We start from the raw sequence: 25229 nt of genomic DNA, 5'->3' as shown, positions 1-25229 counted from the left end.
CCTGGAGTTGTAGTGGGCGATTCATCAAGCAAGGTCAGTAGGGTGACTCCTCCAGAAAGATGAGACTGTCCACTCCCATAAAGATTCAAAGTCTGGGAAACCCAAAGGAGACCTCCAGGGTAGTTAGGGGTTGGAATTGGCTTGACAGCAGTGAAGCTTGGTTATAAATGAATGTGTTTGAAAATGCTTTTTAAATGAGCTAAGCCGATCTGACATCTTTCAACTAATAAGATATCTGGAGGAAGATTATTCCATGAAAAGAGGAAGATTAGTGCAAATCCCTGAAGCAGGAACTTCCTTGGTATGTTTTATGAGTAGCCCTTATGCTCATGTTCCTGGAGAAGGCTGTGAAGTGAAAGAACAGGATACGTAGTCAGAGAGGGAATGTGGAGATGAGCGTATGTAAGGCTTCTTGGCCATTATAAGGACTTTGCCAATATTTAAGAATGAGATAAAAAGTTACTCGAGTATTTGGACCAGAGTAATGACATAACTGAGTTTAGATGTTTCAGTAAAATAAATCGGTGGGGCGCCAGGTAAAACATAAATCAATCGGTGGTAGAAACTGCAGTAAACCACACAGCAGAAGATGGATCTATAATTTCCACCATTTCTGAACTTAGAAGTGGTCTGCTTTTGGATACATCTTAATAGATAAAAAACCCCATGGTCACTGAACCAAGTCTGACTCAGCATGACCACATGTGCCACAGAGAAGAGCGGTTCCAAAAAGTGCGCTTGGCTGTAACCTTCACCGTCCAGGAATAGGCGCTGAACTATTTCTCAAAGATACGTGAAGGACTTCAGAAATAAGACTCGGCGATCTGCTTGTGAAAACCTTAAAAACCCTATGGATATCATATAAAGAAAACATTTGAAAACAAACAAACAACCACAACAAAAACCCAAGTAAAATAGACAAAACCTCAATTGAAAAGAAAGTAGAAAATATTAAAAACTAGAACACATTTAAATGGATCATAAGGGGGATCAGATAATAGGGTGCTATATTTTAACCTAACCGCATCTGTTTTACTTTGTTATTCTTGTTAGTTGTTGTTTATTTGTCTATTTGTTTTTAAATGTTTTTCTGTATATGAAATCCAAGATAGGTAAATGTATAGAAACAATCATTGGATTAATGGCTCTTTGGGGCTATGGCAGGACGTTGGGGGGGAATGGGGAGCTAATCACCATGAGTACAAGAATAAAGAAAAAGTTCCAAAACAGAGTGTGGTGATGATTGTCCAACTCTTCTTGAAGTGATTCAAGTAGTGAATTGTATGATACCTGAATTATAGCCTGACAAATCTGTTGGGCGTGGGGTGGAAATAACCATAGAGCAGTTCTACTCTGCATATACTAATAGAATGAGTGGAATCTACTTGAGGACAAGTATAATAATAACAACAATCTGTATGGAGGTTATTTGCCTTTCAGTAGGTTTGAATCATGCACCTGTAGACAGCCACTAATCACTAACTTTTTGAACCACCGGGGGAATTTATTAGAGGTAATAAGAATTGCTGATGGGTTGATGGTAAGGTGTGAAATACATAGCTATCAAAGATATGGTAAACTATTTTTTGCCTTTATTGAAGTGGGAGCAAAGAGCAGATTTGAGATTTTTATTAGATTTAAGTGCAAAAGGTGTATAATCAATGAGAGACATCTTACAAGTTTAGAAATAATAGAGGAAATCTCAACTAGAGGTGTAAATTTGGGAACCCAAAGTTTGTAGATGGCAAGTAAAACCATGAAGTTGGATAAGGTGACAAAACATGTGAGATAAGAGCAATTAGGAGATGCATGAAACAAGGATTCAGATTTTCCAAGTTGTCTGTTTATTAAATCCTGTAGATATGTAGCTACTGCCTTGTGTTTCTTTTTATTCTCCAAATTTAAAACTTTCCTGACTAAATGAAAGTAAATAAATAAAAGTAGCATTTGTGTCCAAATCTGGAAGTAGATAAAATAAACAGAAGTAATTATGCCTATTGACTGATTTATACTATTTACTTATTTCAGTTAAGGAAAACAGAGAGAGAGAAGGGTTTGGAATGCTAAGTTCACTTTTGTATTTGCTAATAAGAAAGGCTAATGTAATCAATTTATACATATATTTTTTTCTCCCAGAGTTTATTGTCCTCGTAACTGCATGCAGGCAAATCCACATTATGCTCGCGTAATTGGAACTCGTGTTTATTCTGATGTAAGTATCCTAATTTATACAACTCTCAACATTCATGTATATGTACATGAACATTCAAATGTATATATAATGTGTGTATGCGTGTACATTTATATGCAGAGTAAAGAACTAGATTCTTTGTTGATACATGCAGTCTCAGTGATTATTACTGAAGAAAACTTAGTTGTCTGTATATAAATATAATTGTGTAATAATTCATTTTGACTCATTTTCTTCTCTATATCCTATCTATATCTGTGAAGTGTTCTGGAGTCATCTGGGGAGGAGAGATGCTTTTTTTAACTTTTGTTTCAGGATTTTAGTACTTGAAACATAAAGTGAACAAATAATAATTTGTTGAACAGGTGAACGAGATCTTCCTTGCTCAAGAAGTATTTTAAAAATACTGGAAAACAAACAAACAGATAATACATTAAAACATAAGTAAAAGAAAGTCAAGGGAGAGGATGCTACCATGGATGAAATTACTGCACTTGGGCAAGGAAGAGTAACTACAATGGCTTAGTTTAGAAGAGTTCTTTGTGAGGCAGCCTTGAAGTCTGGTTTGGTAAAGAATATTAGGGAATGCACTTGGTTGAATGAATGGCACGGATAAGCAAGTGCAGATTAAGCAAATGCATAATAGTAAATGGACTTTCTTGTTTCCAAGGCAATGAGAAGTGGATCAGCTATTTAGTCCAAGAGATGGCAGGGACTTAACTCTGTAAATACAAAGGAGTCTTGGTGCACTGGTGCAATGGCTAGGTGTTTGGCTGCTAACCATAATGTTGGCAGTTCAAACCCACTCAACATCATGGTGAGAGAAAACTTAGTGATCTGCTCTATAAATATAACATCCACAAAAACTTAAAAACTTTATGGGGTACTTCTCCTCTGCCAGTTGAGTTCTCTATTTATCAGACTCAGTAAGCAGTACATAGCAAGCCCAAAATATAGGAGAGCGAGTCCGAAAATGCATGTGGATGAATTAAGATTTCATGTAGTAGGCATTTAGAAATATTACAGATTTAGATTTCTATGCAGTGGCATTACAGAAACAAACCCAGGAGATCTCTTTTTGCTGCACATATTCAACACAACACTATGGAAATCTGATTGAATACAGAGACCTAAAATATTTATGACTATTTTGCTTAGTTTATTAATTTAGGTCTAGTTTTTTCCCTGTTGATCTTTAACTTTGAAATTGTCCTACAAACTTGTCACTCCCAAGCTTTGCATTATTCTTAGATACAGCTGTAGAGTTCTACTAGTAACTTAAATGGTCAGCCTTAAATTAGTGCTTATGTTCTTGTCTCTGCTTAAAATGCATCCAATTTTTCCTCTAAATTTTATATGTCAAAAATCATTGTCATTCTTTCCATCCTACATGATTACCACTTTCTCTGTGAGACATATTTCCAAATCTCCAAGAGGACACCCTCCTATGAAGCCATATACCTCCTATGAAGCCATATACCCTCCTATGAAACCATATACCCTCCTATGAAGCCATATACCCTCCTATGAAGCCATATACCCTCCTATGAAGCCATATACCCTCTTATGAAGGCATATACCCTCTTATGAAGGCATATACCCTCCTATGAAGCCATATACCCTCCTATAAAGACATATACCCTCCTATGAAGCGATATACCCTCCTATGAAGCCATATACCCTCTTATGAAGGCATATACCCTCTTATGAAGGCATATACCCTCCTATGAAACCATATACCCTCTTATGAAGGCATATACCCTCTTATGAAGCCATATACCCTCTTATGAAGGCATATACCCTCTTATGAAGCCATATACCCTCTTATGAAGGCATATACCCTCCTATGAAACCATATACCCTCTTATGAAGGCATATACCCTCCTATGAAGCCATATACCCTCTTATGAAGCCATATACCCTCCTATGAAGCCATATACCCTCCTATGAAGTGATATACGCCCCTATGAAGCCATATACCTTTCTTCCTTTTGGTGTTCAGCAGATTCTTTTGGGAAATGGAGCTTGTTTTATTACTTCTTTTATAGTATTGAGTTCTTAAGGGAGTAGTTGGGTCGTAATGGATCATCTTCAATGGCCTGTGTGTCAAACTGTGAACAAGGCAAGCTTGCTTCCTGCCTTCAAACATAGCTCCGAGCACTCGGTGACATCAGTACTTTACTCATTGATATTTGTGGGGGGAAAATAAAATTGGTAATGTATATGAATGAGCATATTTGGTACCATCCAATATTTCCAGATACATATTTTTTCCCCAGATTGTCCCCTTTAAGCACCAGAAATTTTCATCTTAGTCACATCTGATAGAAATATTCCAAAATATCTTACATTTCTATATATACCTTTGATTATTTCTCTCCTCAATAAGGGTTTTGTTATCCTGAGATCATTTTACTTCTCCATTAGTAATAGGAGAAAGGAATATGTAACATTACTGTAGTTCCTTTCAGGAGTAAGTTGTGATTTTGTCCATTATAACATTCCTTCACCTAGTTTGTTTCTTCCTTAAAATTTATGGGGTTACAACTTGTACAATCTATTACTTTTAAAGCACGTTGAACTTCCATTTCTGTTTTTTAGAGATGAGATTAATTTCTGCACCATTAAATGTGTCTCAACGTTTGCAGAAATTCCTTCTATTTTTTCATGACATATTACTGCTAATAAAATGAAGATAAGAAAATTAATTTTCTCCTAACCTTTGGACTAAATTGAAATGTCTGCTGACTGCATAGTTACATGCAAAATAATCATTTCAAAGCACATTTACTACATAATATTAGGGGACCTGAGAAACACTGAATATATGTATGCATGTTATTGCCTTGATAAAATGTAGATACACCCTCTTTAAAACAGATACATTCTGAAATATTTACAGAATGATCTTTAATCAATCTATTATAAACCCTACTGGATATAAATATTAATTAGATGAAGGATTTAATGATTAATAAAATGCCTTTTAGAGTAAAGATGCAAGGTTTTAGACATAAGATATTTTGTGATATAACTGTAGCATTAAATTAATTAAACCAAGCTTCAAGCCAGTCCATTCCAGGCAGACCAGGGCTAAAAATTTTAATTTCCAACCCAGATATATAAGGGGGCTTTAAAAGTTTATGGAAGAAGCACACCAGCATGTGTGATCATGAGGTATTGACGGAAATACATATAAGAGGTTCAAAAACAAGCAATCGAATTGATGTGAAGGAACATGGACAAAGTAGAGATCCAAAACCCACCTGTAAGATAATTGGATAGTCCCTCACAGAAGGGCCATATGGAAGGGATGATATATCCAGAGAGGAGTATAGCACTGATGAAACACATAACTATCTTCTAATTCATTAATATTTCCTCCCCATATTGTTTTGGTTATTGTTTTACCCCATTAATCATGTTGGACCTCTGTATATTCATTTGTATAATAAAGACAGTTTGATGAAAGTCAAGATTAATAATGCTTCAGAAACAGTAATGGGAGTAATGATTCCCTGAGGGTATGAGAAGAGGGGTGTAGAGAGGGTGGACTGATAGCAATGATGACAATATAATCCCACTCTAGGGGAACAGATAACAGAATTGTAGGTGAACAGATACACTGGATGGTGTAAGATATGGCAAAAAATAAAACAATAATTTATAATATAATATTAAGGGTTCCTATGGGGGAGGATAAATGGGAGCTGATATTAAAGAGTTCAAAAAGAAAGAAAATGTTTTGAAACTAATAGTGGCAGCAATTGTAAAATTATGCTTGATCTAATTGCATTATGGATTGTTATAATATCTTAAAGAGCTCCCCATAAAATTATTAATAAAAAATAAAAATAAGAAAATATTTAAAAGTTCATGAAAAAAATTCCCTTATCTTTCCATTCTATTTTTTCATGAACTTTTTTGAAGCTCCCTCATACTGAAATACAATTAACAAATTTAGCATGACTGCAAGGTGAATCTTAAGTATGCACTTGGAAATCTTGTTAAAATGCAGATTTTGATTCACTGTATCTGGGGTGGACATGCAAATTCCCATTTCAGAGTGGAAGAGAAATGAACTGGTTCAAATCCCTGGATTCAATAGCTTGGCCCTCAGGCTTTTGAGTATGATGCATGCTGACTGATGCCACAGAGTACAGTGATAAGCAAAGCAAGGTGATGTAAGAAGTACAGGTTTATGTGGACATAGAAAGCATATAAAGTCATACATGTGTGCATAAAGATGAGAAAAGAACACATTGGTATGATGAGAAGTGGCCCATGGGGACATGGAAGTGGATTATTTTATACTGAAACACTTCAAAATGTTCATTTTGGGGGGATTTCCTTTGTTTCTACTCAGATAAAGATGCACGTTGGTAGAAAAAATGGTAGAATGTGAGGAGACTTTAATGAGCCAAAATAAGTCATTCGAGTTTTAGAAATGAGAAGTTTTACAGATCTGAGAGTTTGGGAATTGTAGAAATAATTTTGTTCTCTCTAGAGTTCCTATTGAATGTAGATCATGCACCCATCGCCATCAAGTTGATTCTTACTCTTCAGGTCCCTATAACAGGGCAGAATTTCCCCCAAGTGTTTTGACAGTTGTGATCTTTATAGAAGTAGACTTCCAAGGAGTGGCTCATGGATTCAAACTGCTGACTTTTCCGTTTTAAGCCAGTTGCTTAGGCACTGTACTATCTGGGCTCCTTCAGAGTATTAAACAGTTATAAGAATGATGTGTTGAAGTCATATGCTCTGTTCTAACTTCACGAGTGGGAAGGAAAATCAAGATTCACAAGCCCAGGCTGATTCCTATGAGGTGGAGGTCAGACATGCTTCCAGCCCTCCAACCTTTGTACCAGTTCTGAAACCAACTCTCTCTCCATGTCACTCTACTTCTCTGCTTGGTCCAGTAATTCATTGTAGTGGCCAGACGCACAGACAATACTCGTGATTGTGAGATTTATTTGGGAAGTGGCAGGTTAGATAGAATTCAGGATGAGAAATGACTTGGGATACAGTTCCTAAACCAGGACTGCCCCTTCTCAGAAGAGCCGCAGGCTTCCCTCTTTGTAGACCTTCCTCTCTACCCTATGCCTGCTTCCTGCTTGGGCAAGTATTCTAAAGCTCTTTTAGCGCTGATGAGAATTGACTGGAAGCTACTCAGCCTTGCCCTGAAGGCACTCAACACTAGCCCTTTAGAAAACAATCTTAGCTCCACTAAATGTCTGGAGACCCCCTTACTTCCACCGCAAGCCTCTGCCCAGTGGTTCTCAGCTTTGTGGGCTCAGAAGTCCTCATCACCTGTCAGTGTCCAGCTTATCTCCTATTGATTCTAAGCCAGTTTCTCTTCAGCTGCCTCAGACCATCTCTCCCCATCTCCCACCATTTTAGCAAAGTGTTAAACTTCTTTCTGTCTCCCAACTTGAGGAAATTCTCAGTGCAGGAATCCTGGGTCCAAATACACATTCCACTCCTGGCTTCTTTTTCTTGGTTGTTTTGAGATTCCCCTTTTTGCCTCTTGGATGACTCATTTTAAGCCTCGTAGGATGAGAAAACTGACCAATCCCCTCCTTAAGGTTCCATCAGCCTTATTTTCATAGCGTCCCCCAACTCATTTGGTGGTAGTTACAAAGGCAGTGATTGGAAGGATCACATTAGATGATTCACTGTGTTGTACTAGGACAATGTAATCGTAGCACTTTCTTAGCTATCCGTGCCCGTTCATTCAAACGAACTTAATAGACATTGGGAAATTAGGTTGAAGTTATGTTTTCTTACCTTTTCTTTTTTTTTTAACTTGAAGTTATTCTTTCAAGAAAAAAATCTCTCTATATGCATTGTATTATTTAAAAAGAAGAAGCTCCCCATTTAATATATATTTAAGTGTGATGAAAAGATTTATAGAATTATAGCACAGAACTACACTTGAGTGGTCTCTAAGTTGAGACTGAACATACAAGAGATAAAAAGATCTAACTTATGGTCAGAGGCACCCTGGTGTGGACCCAAAGCCTGAAATTTGAGGAGGTTAAATGGACCTTTACAGAGATCAAAGGAGCCAATTTGTTTGGTTTTTGTTTCCACAACTTTAAAAACCTGTTGTTTTTGAACAGGACAAATATTTGTTTGAGTAGATGGTGGCAGGGTCTGGCAGCCATCTTTAAGACCTGTCTTTAGACTTGTTCGGATTCTGTGACCTTTAAAATAATCCTGTTATGGCCAACATCTTGTTCTGCAGCTGCTCACTGGCTAGCCCAAGAAGACAGATGTGTGGTTTTCATTCCGTGGGAGAGTGGGTTGAACAAAGTCAGCAGGAATGTCCGAATAATGGCAAGTTTTCCTTTCTCCCTCAGCTGTCCAGTATCTGCAGAGCAGCCGTCCATGCTGGGGTGGTCCGGAATCACGGCGGCTATGTTGACATTATGCCCGTGGACAAAAGGAGGGCTTACATAGCATCTTTTCAGAATGGAATCTCCTCAGAAAGGTAATACTAATACTTGCATATATAAAACAGTTGTGTAGAGCTCTTGTACCTGTATTTGTCTTTTAAAACTGACCCGCTTCAATGGGAGCATGCAGTCCAGTGGTTGAGCCTGAATGAGTTCTTTGTGTATTTGTGGAACCGTTGGTTTTCTGGGCATGGGAGCTGCTGCAGTGCCTGAGGTGCCTGTCTCCTGAAGGCTTATAAAAATCAGCATGAAAATAGGATTACAAGTCCGAACCAGTCTTTTGTTAACTGATCTTATAAGAAAGACATTTCTTTCCCTTCCTTTCCAGATTAGTTTATATATTCTTTCTAGCTGGGCATGGTACTAGAAGATTTCTCTACTCCAGCTATCCAGAAAGTGTTTGACTGGAACACTGATCTGATTTTCCTTATTACCTCTGTTTTTCATTGGAAAGTGGATGCCTGGTATTAAAATAAATGAAAACTCTTTCACGTCTTGCATTATGTAACACATCAATGCAATATATTGATTAGGAGAATCTGTGTGATTCACTTTGTAATGTATTTCATACATCTCAGGAGAAAAATATTCCGTGTGTGTGTGTGTGTGTGTGTGTGTGTGTGTGTGTTTAAATCATGGGTTTTGTGGAGTTCATGTTAAACCTGTGTATTTGTATAAATTCAAAGCTCAAACTCACTGCCATTGGGTCAATCATGACTCATACAGGAACTATAGGACAGGATAGAACTCCCATTCTAGGTTTCTGAGGCTGTAAATCCTTATGGAAGACAAAAAAGCCTCATCTGCGTCCTGTGGAGCTGCTGGTGGGTTTGAACCACCAACCTTGCTAGCATCAAAGAGTAACTAACCCAGTAGGCAACCAGAAGGCTGTGTATTTTATAGAGATTCTTATGTGTTGTGTATATTATATAGCTATAGATATTCACTGGCTCTCCAGAATTGCCCACAGAGGGTTCCCATGTGTAGTAAAGTTTCTCTAGAGGCCACTGGAGCAGGTGCTGTGGCAGTTATCCAGAGCCCTTCTATCTGTGACTTTCTGGGTACTGGGTTCACCAAAAAGCCTACAAGGGGAGAGATATTATGTTCTAAGAAAACTGAGGATAGTTTTAACTTATTTTAGAGCATCGACTATAAATGGACCATATGTATGCTGCTGGCCACTTTACACATATGAACTCAGCTCCACCAACAGCCTGATAAAGCCAATAATACAAATTTTAATGTATAGATGTGTCCGTGGAGTCTCATGAGAGTTACATGATGGGTGCAAAGTTAAGCTCAGGCTCAGCATGAGGTCTGTGGGCCCAGAGATGGGAATGTTTCTAGTATATCATTCTGAACAGGAAAAGAAACTCTGTGTTTGTCTGGGTAGACTAGAGAAACAAATCCAGAGACACTCATATGTGTGTAAGAGAGAGTTTTATATCAAAGAGTAATTTTACATTAAGAAAACATCCCAGCCAAATCCAGATTGAGTCCATTAAGTCCAATATTAGCCCATATGTTCAACACTAGTCCATACATACCTCTCTAGACTCACGGAGACATGCAATAATGCCGAATGCAGGAAGATCACAGGCCAGTGGGTGGAAAGTCATGGATTCAGTGGCAGTGGAAGCATGTCAGTGCTGGCAGAGGTCTCCACGTAGCTCCTTCAGCTCCTGGGGCTCTAGTGTAGCTCCATGTGTCTTTTTTGCAGGGATGGGAGTGAGTTTGCGCACATGTCCCGCCTTCAACTGACCTCACGCCTCCAAATGAGGTCGTCAAGCTGTGACCTGATTGACAGGCAAAAATCCACCCCTTCACTCTTAAGTCTAAAATTGACAAAAAATTATGTAACTACCAGACACACCAGAAACATTCATTTGCTAGGGCACTAAGTAGATTTTCTTTCTTGGACTCACCAGGTTGGCCATGTTCTGGTGTGAGACACCTGTGTGTCTGTGGTGTGTGCACATGTGATATTTTGTTGTCTTTAGTGACATTGAATCAATTCTAATTCAGAGTAACCCATAAGAGAGATTAGAACTGGCCCAGATGGTTTCTTAGGCTTTAGTCTTTACACGTGGCCACGGCACACGGCCAGGTCTTCTCTCCTAGGTCACTAATGGGTTTGAACCGCTGACCTTTCAGTTAGCAGCCAAACACTTAATCATTGCATCATGGATGCTACTTTCACTTTGATAAACTCATTTTTCATTCTTGCTAAAATTCTCTCTGCTTTTCTTGAACATAAATAAAAAAAAATGAGTTGCATTTTCTTTCCTTCTGTAGATCTATATTTGAATTTCCCACCTCTGGGCTCTAAAAGTCTTTTGTATTCTTGAGAAAATTAAAAACTTTATACAAAAATACAAAATATTTTTGTATATCTGATTAAAACATTTCATAAATCATATCAGCAATCTGTTTTAACTTTTGTGAATTTACACTAAAATATTTTGAGTGGTATCCTTTAAAGAAACAGAAATTGTATAATAAAAAAGGTAAATTTTTTGATTCTGTACTGCTTTTAAATTGCTTTATTTTATAAACTATCAATATTTAAATGCTTTTAAATTGGTTAAAAAGCCCCTAGAATTAGAGTAAGTCATGTGTGTGTGTGTCTGTGTATGTTTGTGTGTGTCTATTTTAGCAAAGACATTTTCAGTATCTCTCAGACTTGAGCATTAATTTTTCTTGATAACAATTTTTTAAGCCATATTGTTCAAATTTTAATAAGGAATGTCAGTGTGGTTTTATTTTGTTAGACTTGAGAGATATAATTGGCTAGTCTTCTAGAGTATTTCTTTAGTATATAACATACTGTTCAATTGCAGTTAAAAAATGACCCAGGTGGATTACTTGTCAGTCCCAGTTTTTCCCTCATTAGAATAACACTTGCCTCACTCTGCTTTATTAAGAGCAAAGGAGGCAATACATAAAAACATGGTCTGGAATCTGTGAAGTTCTCTGTGGGTCATTGTGAAGACGTTTGACTTGTATGCATCTTCACAGTTCTTCAGCCACATGCACTGCAACATACCCTCGCCCTTTTCAACGACTTACATTGTAGTTGGCCACCTGGAGTCACACAGGTGATTTCCTGACGTTCCTAAGAAGACATGGCTCTTCTGAAGCCTTGTGTGTGGAGATGACACCAATGTTCTGTTCTTTTCTCTCTTTGCAGTTTACAGAACCCTCCAGGGGGAAAGGCATTCAGAATATTTGCTGTTGTGTGAAGCAGAATACTTAGAAGAGAACAATAAAAACTATTTCAAATGCCATATAGCTGAAGTTTGTATAAAACTGTAACATCACTGTACAGAAGGTATCATCTATTTCAGGAAAAAAGTACCAACCAAATGCATTTAAATCTTGATAGACTATAAAATAAGACATGGGACATTCATTTCGGAAAAAGCAATAAATATGTCATGGTTTTAGAAATCCTGTGTTAAATATTGCTATATTTTTTTAGCACTTATTTCTATAGTTATACATAATCATGGTTTTTCTACATTTTTATGTTATATGGTGCTTTTTATATGCCACTAATAAAATGAATCTAAATATGGAATGTGAATGGGCCTCAGAATATAATCTGGTACATTAAAAAATAATGAACTCCCCAAACAGAAACATTATTACATTTTTCAAGCCCAATGCATTAACTAACTAGTCTCCATTTATTTTCAAGTTAATTATTGTACAGTTCCTCTCTTTTGTTAAGTTTAGGCATGTAGAATATTCAGTCCTAATTATTGTACTTCTTTCTTTGTATAAAAGTAATCTTTTACTATCCAGATGAGCAGTTGTTAAAATGCCTGGTTTCTGGGTAATAGACTTCATATTAGTAATAACTGGAAAGAACTTGAAGATTGGTATTAGAAATATTCCTACAGCATATAGGAAGTATGAAGAGAAGCAGAACTTGGTATCCAGAACTCTCTCTGTATTGAAATCGAAGTCACACATTTTCTATTGTACCCTGGCAAATACTCCTGCAGGCCAGGAAGCACAATGGCAGTAAGATGAACACAAATGAATGAATGTATTTCATCACCATCGCCGTTCATTTTTTAAAATGGCAAATGGGCTTGTGCATTAATGTTGCCATGTTAGGGTACCTTTAGTGGTGATATTTTATGTCTGTGAAAAAGATGTATTGTGCTTTGAGACTTAAAATCCATAAAACATTACTTTTGGTAATTTGTGTGTGTGTGTACTGGTGAATTTATTTTTTCCTATTCCTATAAACATTAAAATTAATCATGTTTCAGAGTATTAGTTTCACTTCCTCTTGTAAGTTTAATTTAATGAAGAAAATATTTTATGATAAATGAACAGGAGTATTTATTGTGAGTCGTCTATATTTGCTTTCTTCACATGAATATAAATAGCATAGCTAATCACAGAAATCTCAAAATCAATCTGCTTATTTAAGTACCTATATGCCAAAGGGGGAAGTGTTGTACTATAGAAGAATTTGAATAAAATGAGAAACAAATCTATAAGACAAGAGGAAAGAATATAAAAGATATAACGTGATTATGAAAGAATTGACAAGCGAGTACCTTACGTGCTTTTAGGAAGTAAGTGAGTAGGCATGTAGAAGAAAAGAGGGAGGTAAATAATAGCCAGGGGTATTAGTTTTCTAAGGCTGCTAAAACCAATTATAAGGTGTCCCTTAACTTAAGACATATTTAAGTTACAACAAATAACAAATGTGTGTATATTTTATTGTTAGTAATATGTACTACATATAATGTAGCAGCATGTAATTTGCTGGTTATTATTCTTAGATGTTCTCTTGCCTTTATTTCATGTTATGATTTACCCTCGAAAACATTTCCATATAGAAGACAGTGACAATAATAAAACCAGGCAAAAAAAACAGAGGTCTTCTAATTATATTACAGCAGTCTTATGACAGGGTCATTGGAATACAACCTTATCATAATTCAGTGACGCCCTAGACTACATATTGGCTAGTATGTAGAAATGTATTATATCATAATACTGGAAGCTGTCAATCTGGTGTTATCAGAAGACTTTCTTGCCACTCCTAGCTTCTAGCAGCCACAAGTGTCCTTTGTTTGTGACAGCAGAACTCCAGTTTCTACCTCTGTCCTCCCGTGGTCAGATTCCCTCTGGCTATTCTCTTTAAAATAACAGCAGTCATATTAGATCAGGGCTCATCCTGATCTAGTCTGATTTCATGTAAACTTAAGTAATTGCATCTGCAAAGACATCATTTCCAAATAAGGTTGCATTTGCAGGTGTTGGACCTTAAACCTTGGCCTTAAAACAACTTTGGGTGACCCTATGGAATCCACAACAGTCTCCCATCTAAAAAGCAAAAAGAAAAACCTATTGCTCTCAAGTTGACTATAAGTCATAGTGACTCTATAGTCACAGAGTATGACTGCTCGATAAGGTTTGCAAGGCTCTGTGATCCTTATGGCCTCAGCCTGCCACTTCAGCACTAGAGAAGCTGCTAGTGGGTTCAGACGGTCACTCTTTACGATAGTGCTTCACCATTGTTCCAGTAGGTCTTACTAGTTTGCCCCGTTGCCCACCACCCCTTTCATGATTTTCTTACGTGCAAAATACATTCATCCCCTCCTCAAAACAAGCAAACGCAATGAGTGGATGCTGACTCATAGAACCCTATAGAACAGGGTAGAACTGACTGTGAGTTTCTGAGAGTATAACTCTTTGTGAGAGTGGAAAGTCCTGGGTTTCTCCCTCAGAGTGACTTGTGGGTTCACAGCACTGACCATGTAATTAGTAGTCCAACACTTAACCACTGCACCTCAAGGGAACCTCCAAAATTCTTAGCCCCTTTCAATATCCACTACAATTCTAGAATAACATAAAAATGTTATCAACACAAAGAGTGCCAAATTTCATCTTCTAAATCATTCAAAATAAGTATGGACAAGAATCTGGGAATGGTCTACCCTGAAGCAAAAGTTTTGTTTGTCCACAGACCTGTGAGTATAAAACACAATTATTTGTTTCCCAAAATGCAATGGGTCAAGCATGCAAAAAAAGAGCAACAGGGAGGAAAAAAAAGAAGTCAAAGGTCCTAAACTAATCTAAAAGCTAGCAGACAAAATTTCATTTGATTTCAAGGCTGAATTATGATCTATGTTTTGATTCATCATGTAGGCCATTAACCTCTGAGCCTCATTGGGCTAAAATGTCCTTGCCCTCTAGGCTTACAGTGGTGGCTTGAACCTCCAGAAAAACCCCCACAAAAAACAGCCTTAACCTAATAGTCATTCTTCTCTATTTTTGAAATATAACACTTATTTGCAGCTGAGTAGTTCTACTGGCTAGTTTTCTACCTGTAAAATCCCGCAAGCCCATCCTTCGTTTTCTCCCATTTCTGACCTCCAGTTCATGCATGCTGCTTTTCTTTTAAGAGATGGTTGATTGAATCCAAAGATCACACGCTTTAATCTCTTTAGCAAATGGTTGTCAAGTTACATTCTCTTTCTTGAAAGGGCACATTGTCTGTGTTTCTTTCAATATTGATGCTGTAAGGGACCGTTGGGTCCAGTCTGTGCACCACAGAACAAAACTCTCCTGGGTCCTGCGCCATCCTTACAATTCTCAAGCCTGAGCCCCTTGTTGCAGCCGCTGTGCCAATTCATGTCTTCTTCACTGACCCTTTACCAGAAACGATGTCCTTTCCCTGGCAGAGCCTCTCCCGATAACATGTCCAGAGTAAGTGAGAAAATCTGGCCACTTTTGCTTCTTTGGAGCATTCTGGCTGCACCTTTTCTAAGCTTTTTTGTTCTTCTGGCACGGGAATTTCAATCTTATTGACCAACACAACACCATAATTCAAATGCATCCATTCTATTCCAGACTTCTTTAATCATCATCCAACGTTGATGAGCATATGAGGCAACTGAAAATGCCATAGCATGGGTCAGGAATACTTCAGTCCTAAAGTGAGATCTTTGTTCTTGGACACTTTAAGTCAATCTTGTCTGAGAAGATTTTCCCAGTGCAACATGTCATTGAATTTCTTGTCTGCTGCTTCCATGAGTGTTGATTGTGGATCCAAGTATAATGAAATCCTTGACTACTTATCATGATGTCCTCGATTGGTCAGCAATAAGGATTTGTGTTGTTGTGGATTTTCATTCATTCTGAAGGCTGCAGTCTTTGATTTTCATCAGGAAGTGGTTCAAATCCGCTTCACTTTGTGCAAATGAGATTGTCTTATTTGTGTATATCAGTTTGTTATCAAGCCTTCCTCCAATCCTAATGCCACATTCTTCTTCACACAGCTGAGTAAGAATGGTGAAAGAGTACAGCCCTCACACATAAAGGGAAATCATGATGAAGTGTTAACAAAAACTGAAAACTGCACTAGTGAGAAGAGGCCAAGAATATTGAGCCATCACAATATTATTCCATCAGAAACTCACTCATTCTTCAAGGGTAGAAAGACCTATCTCATAAAAATTTCATTGGGAAACTTTTTCTCATGTATCCTGCAGCCCTAATTTTGCCCCTTCAGAATTTTTGTTCTGCAAATTCAATAGTTAGAAAGAACATGATTCAGGTGCCTTGAGGAGGCCAAAATTGACATCTTGATATGGCATAAACTGAAGAATGTAGAATTTTTCAGGGAAGGGTTCGAGAGAAGGAAATGCTGCCTTCAGAAGTGTGTAGACCCAAATAGAGGATATGTGGAGAAATAATAACTTACATTTTGTTATATTTTTGTTTAATGAAGATTTCTTTGGTTTGTAACAATACTTTTGTTGTTTACCCTCTTAAATCTAGAGTAGTCAGACTCCACTGTCAATCTTTTGTGTAGCTCATAGTTACGTGAATGTTACGGAGATTCTCCTGGTAAAATCCAAATGCTTTCAGTACGCAAAACAAACCAAGCTCACTGCCATCTAGCCAGTGCTGACTCACAATGACCTCCAGTGGGTTTCTGAGACTATAATTGTTTACTGGAGTAGAAAGCCCGATCTTTCTCCCATGGAGCTGTTAGTAGTATCAAACTGCTGACCATGCGGATCATAGCCCAACCCATAACCAGTAGGCCCTTTTAATTTGACCAAATTCATTGGTTAATTTTTCTTGTATTATATGTAATTATTTATAGGATGAACTTCTTGAGATTAGGAATGATTTGATACTTCTTTCTATCCCAGAGCACAATTACCTCATTGATTTACAATTCTTGCACCCTACAAGTGGCTAGTCAATACTATTGAATGAGTGTTCCATCAATTCCTAATTGTATACTTAATTAAACAATTGAATGCTATTGCATAATAGCCAACAGAAGATCAGCAATGAGATAAAATGTAACTTACTGCCATAGAATTGATTCTGCCTCATAGTGACCCTATTGGGTGGGATAAGCTGTCCCTGTGGGTTTCCTAGACTTGGCAGAAATAGAAAGCCTCATCTTTCTCCTATGAAGCAGCTGGTGGTTTTGAACTGCGGACCTTGTGATTAGTAGCCTGTTATGAAACCCAAAATGCCACAAAGTCTCCTGAGATAAAAGATAGCTAGTGAAAACAGTTAATTGGTATGCATTCTAAATGCAGATTCAAAACAGATATCAATGCTCTTAGAATAGTATAATCACTATTTTAGCTTTCTTTAAAATTTGTTTTATTTAGCTAAAATTAACACAACATGCAATCCATTAACTCATTCATATTAAGAAGGGTTGCGTCATCATCAGTACAATCAATTTTGGAACATTTGCTTTCTTCTCATATCCATTGGTGTTGACTACCCATTTCCCCAACACTCACCTTTCGTGCCCCCAAGTAATTATTTCAGTTACTGTATTCATACATCCTGTGTTTCCTATACAGAAAAGCTAAATGTTTATCAGACTGCTTGTTAGTTATTACCTTAATGTTTCTCCTAACAAAAACACATGTATATATTTATATTAAATAAAAGTAAGCCAAAAATATATATTTCTCAAGGATGACACTGAAGCTGTAGCTAGGGGAGAGGGACATGTCTGATGAGAGCACATGGGAGCAAATGAATGGGGAGGAAGAGAGAGTGGAGCACATCCTGGCCCACCAGGCCTGGAGGACAATATCCCTGCTCCAAACAGCCCATGCACAGAGTGGACCATATGGCTGGCCCCACTATTAGACACAACATCCCTCGCTGACCCTTGGCCCTACAGGGGACAACACTGGAGACGCAGTGTAGGGATTGGCCCGGTCTGACTCTGCAACATTGAAGCAAAACATTAAAGGCGTGCAGCAGAGCAACAGGGTGTGTATGGGGGCGGGCGGGGACAGAGCAGGGAGCTCCTGAGTGAGTGCAAAGGATAGACTCTGGGACCCGATCATGGCACCCCATCAGACTTGACTGGAGGACACTAGAGGTCAAAAATTAGACCTTGATCTATTTATAGGTTTTTCTTTCTTTTAAAAATTACTTTAATTTTTAAAAAATTTATTTGTTCTTTTCTGGGTCATTGATTTGCTTTTTTGTTGTTGTCCTTGTGTTCTCTTTTGTTGCTTTGTCTTGCTATGCCCTCTTTTTAGGTGCATATTATTACCTCTGCAGAGCTATCTAGATAAGATAGACTGGATGAACAATCTGGAGGAGAAAACAATGGGACCGATGGTTCTGGGGGGACACGGGAGACAGGGAGGCTGGAGAAAGGAGGTGGTGTTGACCAACCCAGGGACAAAGGAGCAATATGTGATCCAAAATTAGTGGCAAGGAGGGTGTGAGAGGCCTGGTAGGGATCCACCAAGTGCAATGTAACTGAGAGAAATTACTGAAACCCAAATGAAGGCTGAGCATGATTGTGGGACAAGAGGAAAGTAAAAGGAAATAGAGGAAAGAACTAAGAGGCAAAAGGCATTTATAGAGGTCTAAATACAGGCATGTACATATGTAAATATATTTATATAGGATAGTGGGAAAATAGATCTATGTGCATATATTTATAGGTTTAGTATTTAGACAGCAGATGGACATTGAACCTCCAATCAAGTACTTACTCAATGCAAGAACACTTTGTTCTATCAAATTGGCATTCCATAATGCACACCTTCCCAACATGATCACTGAAGAAAAATGTGTGCATAAGCAAATGTGGTGAAGAAAGCTGATGGTGACTGGCTATCAAAAGATACAGCTTCTGAGGTCTTAAAGACTTGAAGGTAAACAAGCAGCCATCTAGCTCAGAAGCATCAAAGCCCACATGGAAGAAGCACACCAGCCTTTGTGATTGCGAGGTGTCGAAGGGATCAGGTATCAGGCATCAAAGAACAAAAATCATATCATTGTGAATGAGGGGGAGTGCGGAGTAGGGACCCAAAGCCTATCTGTAGGCAACTGGACACTCCTTACAGAAGGGTCGCGGGGAGGAGACGAGCCAGTCAGGTTGCAGGGTAGCAACGATGAAACATATAACTTTCCTCTAGTTCTTAAATGTGTCCTCCCGCCACTATTATGATCCCAATTCTACCGTATAAATCTGGCTAGACCAGTGGATGTACACTGGTACAGATAGGAACTGGAAACACAGGGAATCCAGGACAGATTATCCCTTCAGGACCAGTTGTGAGAGTGGTGATACCGGGAGGGTGGAGGGAAGATGGGGTAGAAAGGGGGAACCCATTACTAGGATCTGCATATAACCTTCTTCCTGGGGGATGGACAACAGAAAAGTGGGTGAAGGGAGATGTCGGACAGTGTAAGATATGACAAAATAATAATGATTTATAAATTATCAAGTGTTTATGAGGGAGCGGGGAGGGAAGGGAAACAATGAGGAGCTGATACCAAGGGCTAAAGTAGAAAGCAAATGTTTCATGACTGATGATGGAAACAAATGCACAAATGTGCTTGACACAATGGATGGATGTATAGATTGTGATAAGAGTTGTATGCCCCTAAAAAATGATTTTTTTAAATTACATACAGAAAAACATTATTAGGCCAATTGAATGGGATCTGAAAATATAATGAAGCAAACAAATCCTGTGATGTGTTCCCTTGTACATAAGCAACATCAATAGCTGCTCTCTCCCTTACATTAAACAGTTATTGAATCCTTAATCCATTATTATTTATTTCTAATTACTAAAAACAAAAACTCAATGCTTCCCAAACAATGAAATTCTGATTCCTCTCCCTCTCACATTTGGTTATCCACTAATAAACTTTTGTCTCTCTCTAAAATATATATATATGCACATATGTATATAATATATACACACATACATATCTATATTTCTCATTCAATGTTAGATAAGTTGCCTATTAAAATATATTGTTTTCATTCAGTATTGTAATCAGAGATATTGGCTATTCTCTAGAATTTCTAAAATGATCTTAAAAGGAAAGAAAGAAATGTCAACTCCTTTGAAGGCTCTGGTGAGCAAAGAAAGAAAAGAAACAACAGCCAATCTTTTTTTTTTCTTCAACATACCTAGTTTCAGATATGGAGCTTAAGCTAATTTAGTCCACAAAAAGCTGCATTGTATAGGTTGATTTAAAGCACTATTTGAAGCAATAATTCTATCCTGTCACCATACTATTTAAGAGCTGAAAAACTAGTCTAGTAATCAGATCTTATTCACTAAATTGCTGGAATTATAGGTTAAATTAGATCCACTTGAGATTTTGAAATGTAAGCAAACACTTTAGTATTCTGTTATGCGCAGTACTGAACTATTTCTTACCCCTCCATGTTATATTCTATAAAATAATCAGAGTATAAAACAATGCTATATAGAATCCTTAGACTAGATCACTAAATTATGATAATTTCTTAAATGACAGTTTAACAAGTAGTTTATCTCTAACCAAAGCCATACAAAACAGTGGGTTATTTTTATAGACTGTTGATGGGAATAAAAAAAATGAAACTATAACACTGCATCTTATAGGTTGATTATTAAAAGCAACATGTGTTGAAGATGAAGTGGAAATCAAGATTCAACATTTTAATAGGTACAAAGTCATGTAAAAGTACTGAAATCCAGGACAGTTGACTGCTTAACTTGTGATGACACAAATAAATATATTCTTAAAATTATATGAGATCAACTTGGCTAGAAACAGCGAAAGAAAACCACAAAGGAAAATTCAGCCTGACACATTTTGCGTTCATCCATTTCGTAAATATTGATAGCTACATTTTACTAAAGCAGTCTAAGTACTGCAACTAATGGAAAGGCTGGCAGTTTGAACTTACCAATAGCTTTGCAGGAAGAAGATGTGGTTGCCAGTTCCAAGACAACTATAGGAAATCTTATGGGGTATTCGTTCTCTGCCCTATAGAGTTTCTATGAGTTAGAAATGACACAACACAAGTTTAGTTTGGGATTGATCTGTTTTGCTGGCAGTGCTGTGAACTGCTAACCACAAGATGGGTCCTTTAAACCCAGTAGCAGCTCCATGGGAGAACGAAGCGGCTGTTTGCCCCTGAAAAGATTTCATCTTGGAAACCTTATGTGGCGTTGCTATGAACTGACGTTAACCTGATAGCAGTGTGGTTGCGTTTGTGCTGCCTGCTCCTCTGCCAGGTCTGCTGATGTGCAGAATGATCCTTAGCAAGTTAGAGTTGAGAACCCAGCTTAAAATTACTTTTTTAAAAATTTTACTAAAATTAAAAAAGCACTTCTAGATGACATAATTGCTTGAAACAATGCTAACTTCCTTATTTGTACGACTTTCTTTTTAAAGGTTTCAAAAGGTAGGGGTGAAAACAAGAGGTAGGGGTGAAAAACTGGTTCTATGTCACATCAGTTTGTGCATACCCCAAACCGGTCCAACCTCTAATGAATTATCACTAAAAGGAGAGGGGGAATTCCATCATTTATCCTCTCAGCAGTCATAGTAAGCCCACAAATAACCTGAGAGCATGCACAGTCCAAGAATACCCCGACCCCCCAACTGCTCTATTTGTTTTATCTAATCAGTTTCAGAATCCCTTTTCTGGTTGAAAACTTTCCTGGTTCCCTTATCCATATAAACCCGTAAGCCCTGTGTCTTGGGTAACCATTTTGGCAATCCAGCTCCTCATGGGAAACTTTGCTTGATTAACCAAATAACCTTCTTTCACTTGGGGCCTTTTTCCATCTTTTCGTAAGTCTCGCTTTGATCGGCCTGAAAGGTGGCAGTCGCAGCATCTAGTGACAGACTGAAACTCATTCCCATCGAACAAATTCCAACTCATAGTGACCCTGTAGGACAGAGTATACCTGCCCCCTGGCTGTCTGAGACTAAACCTTTACAGGAGTAGACTGCCTCATTTTTCTCCCTGGAAATGGCTGGTGGGTCTGAACCAATTACCTTGTGTTAGCAGCTCAGTGCATAGCTCACTATGCCACAAGGGCTCCTGTTTGATGGAGTGAAGGAGTCATTAATTCAATAATCTCACAAATATATCATTATATACCACAAACGCTGGCATGAAAAGGTGGGTTTCATGAGGAAGTGGAAATACAATTTAGCCACTGAGCAAGGGTAAAAAGAATTTCTTGCAGTAAGAACAGAACTCTCAATGTCATATTGCAGGACCTTTCTAGAAAGCTGAAGGCCAGTGTATTTTGAGGGCAAAGAATGAAGATGCCTTGCATTATGTGTCTAGAGAAGCACACGTCAAACCTGAGCAAGCTGGATAGAATCTCTTTATACTTACAAACAACGGAAACCATGGGGGAAGAGAGACAGCGGTCAGTGTAAGATATGAAAATAATAATAATTTATAACTTATCAAGGGTTCACAAGGGTGGGAAGAGGGAGGGAGGGAAAAAAGAGGAGCTGATAATAAGGGCTCAAGTAGAAAGATGATGTTTTGAAAATGCAATGACAACATACGTACAAGTTTGCTTGGTATAACTGCATATGGTTTGTTATAATATCTGTAAGAGGCCCCAATAAAATAACACAAAAAATGGTTCGGGCTCAAAAAATGCCTATAAAACATTGCTACTATTATACAATCCATGTTGTATAATCCAGCTTAAATTCTGCATAGCCAGGTTTGCAAAATGTTCTGGGTGGCAGGGACAGCTCAGAATCTGTTTGCAGGTTTCCCATAGATTAAGCCTTCCCTGACTGCTTTCTGCTCCTTAACGAAGAATGAAGATAATCTTGCCCTCAGGCAGATGCTTTGGAGACTAGATTGCCTCTCCCCATCTATCTCCCTTCTCCATAGCCCTGGGAGGAGCAATCACTGTCTTTTGGTGTGTCCTTGATGGAAGTTACTGTACAGGAGACAGTACAAGGGGTCTTACAATCATGAGTCAGGCCTTATCAGTCTTGCCCAGACTTCTGTGGTTGTAAAGCACTGGATCAACCTTGTACACCTTTTACCTAACAATGTGCATACCCCAAGCTCGGTCCTGTTCCTGCTTCTGTAGTCCTACCTATAATTGGGATGTATTGATCGGCAACCAGTTATGCTTTTGTGATAGTTTCCTTTGCCCTCCATAGCCTTTTAAAAGCATCGTATCTCAACAAACCCTTGGGAGCCATTTGAACCTCCTGTTAGTGACTTCCCTTATCCCTATGAGGTGTCTTCTGTCTTTGGGCCTTTTAAGACTTAATAGATGTTCTTTCTATTTTTGAGATGGGGTCTCTTTCTAACTAAAACACTCATAAATTCAAATAGGTATGTGTTTGGAATTTGATCAAGAATGCAAAAATATTGAACCTGCACTATCATATAAAACACATTGGAATCTGAAGTATTTGATGCTTACATGCATAGCATGTCTAAAAGCAATGAATTTTAGATGATTGTATCAACATGTGTATTTGAATACTGTCTCTGTTAGAAGAGTGTACTTGGACACTTATTTTAATGATTCATTTGTATTTTTTAATTCTCACATGGATTTATGAGATGAAAATTAATTCCTTGGTCTTATGGATTAGAAAATAGAGTCTAAAAGGTTAGGTAACATATCCTAGGAGCTTAAGTTTTAGAAGTGGAATTTTAAGGTTCCTTTCCTCTCTATGTAATACCGATGCTGACATTGTTAGACCTCTTTGCTGGACATTTCAATGAGGACTATGAATATTTTCAATTATTGTTATATAAAGGATAAACTAGAAAGAATTATCCTCTTACTTTACAAAACAATGAGTTTGAAAGATTTAGGATAGTGGTCAGTTTATCTTTAAAGTAGCATGACTTGAAATAAAATGTTATTGTTGTTTAAATTTATTCAAATATTGGTACTTCTCACAGAAATTATGAGTTTAGGAGATCCAAGTATTTGATCAGAAAGCCAGGAATGCTGGCTAGAGGCTTAGGTAAGCTTAGAGAAACATAGGAAGTGTAGTCAGCATGATAAATTGATCTCAAAACAATCAGTAATGGTTTAGAAAGAAGGTGAAAGCAGAAACTCAGAGCAACAAATGCTCAGAAACATTACATTTCTGAAATGGAAAAAGTGGAAGGCATAAACTGCAAAAAAACCCAAAACAAAAGCTAAAATGTACCTGGTAATGCTAATTTAAGAATTTAGAAGTTGGATTGCCTCCTTTAGTACATTTTTTCTTTTTTTAAAACATTCATCAATAAGCTATTAGTCCTTTATTTATTCACTCTCTTGAGTCTTTTATATTACAGATATAATATTAATATCCTCTCCAAGTAATTTTGGAGACCCCTTAATATATGCTGTATTTTTCAAAGTTACCAAAGTTTAGATTTCTTTTAGTTTAGCTTAGGTTTTTTAACAAATATTTTTAGAAGAAGCAAACATTTAATATAGTGTCCAATATTAAAAACAATTGAAAATATATTGCAAATGAGTCTTTTATGTCAATAGGAATGTTTTTCCTTTGAACAGGAAAACAACCCTAAACCATGGATTTTTAACTTATCATGAAAAGCTTCATTTTGAAAGAATGCCTTCCCACACAAATAGAAAACATTGCATACTGAGTATCTTTTAAGCCCTCCATAAGTCAAGAGTTCTAGAACCTCTCCAGTAATGATGGCAAATCTGTAGTATGATGATGTCACAGCAGAAATTCACAAGTGTCTATGCATGTGGCAGCATAGCTCGTACAAGGAGGTGGAGCTTTCAGAGTGTGCATCTCTCCCTTGAGGTGAGCATCCACAACTAGCTCTGAGTTAGTGCACCCAGTGGCATCACCTGGGAGGGTTCTCTCTAGTCACAGAGAAATTTTTTCATAAAAGTAGTTTTGCTCAAAGCTTTTTTTGTGTGATACCCATTTAAGAGAACAGGGTGCAGCTGTGAAATTTTGTTTTCTGCTTGGGGAAAATGTCACAGAAATTGTTGTGATGTTGAACACAGCTTACAGGGACAGTGTTTGGGAAAAACTCAAGTGTAGGAGTGGTTTTCTTATTTCACAAAAAGTGAAATGTTGACCAATGACAAACCTCATTCTGGATGTCTGTCAACTTCTGGAATGGACAAAAATGTAGATTCATAGTGCATTTGGAGTTTATTCCACCAGGTCAGATTGTTAATCAAGGTTTCTATTTAGAGCAGTGGTTCTCAACCTTCCTAATGCCATGACCCGTTAATAAAGTTCCTCATGTTGTAGTGACCCCC

General features: G+C 37.6%; 1 protein-coding gene across 2 annotated transcripts in view; it reads left to right on the top strand.

Annotated features, from left to right (window-relative positions):
* CRISPLD1 (cysteine rich secretory protein LCCL domain containing 1) overlaps positions 1-12865 on the top strand; it is a 44650-nt gene extending 31785 nt beyond the window's left edge. For both annotated transcript variants that reach the window (XM_004697510.2, XM_045286133.1), the window contains 3 exons: positions 2137-2212; positions 8554-8684; positions 11840-12865. In XM_004697510.2, coding sequence (XP_004697567.1) covers positions 2137-2212; positions 8554-8684; positions 11840-11891 — 259 coding nt within the window. In that variant the 3' untranslated portion in view covers positions 11892-12865. The remainder of the gene's footprint in view (positions 1-2136; positions 2213-8553; positions 8685-11839) is intronic.
* The last annotated feature ends 12364 nt before the right edge of the window (positions 12866-25229 follow it).

The sequence above is a fragment of the Echinops telfairi genome, unplaced genomic scaffold (genome assembly GCF_000313985.2).
Source record: "Echinops telfairi isolate 266 unplaced genomic scaffold, ASM31398v2 ScPeMD7_1;HRSCAF=3_0, whole genome shotgun sequence".
Classification (NCBI taxonomy): domain Eukaryota; kingdom Metazoa; phylum Chordata; class Mammalia; order Afrosoricida; family Tenrecidae; genus Echinops; species Echinops telfairi.
The sequence above is the reverse complement of the archived record's forward strand: the minus strand, read 5'-3'. Positions and strand labels throughout refer to the sequence as shown.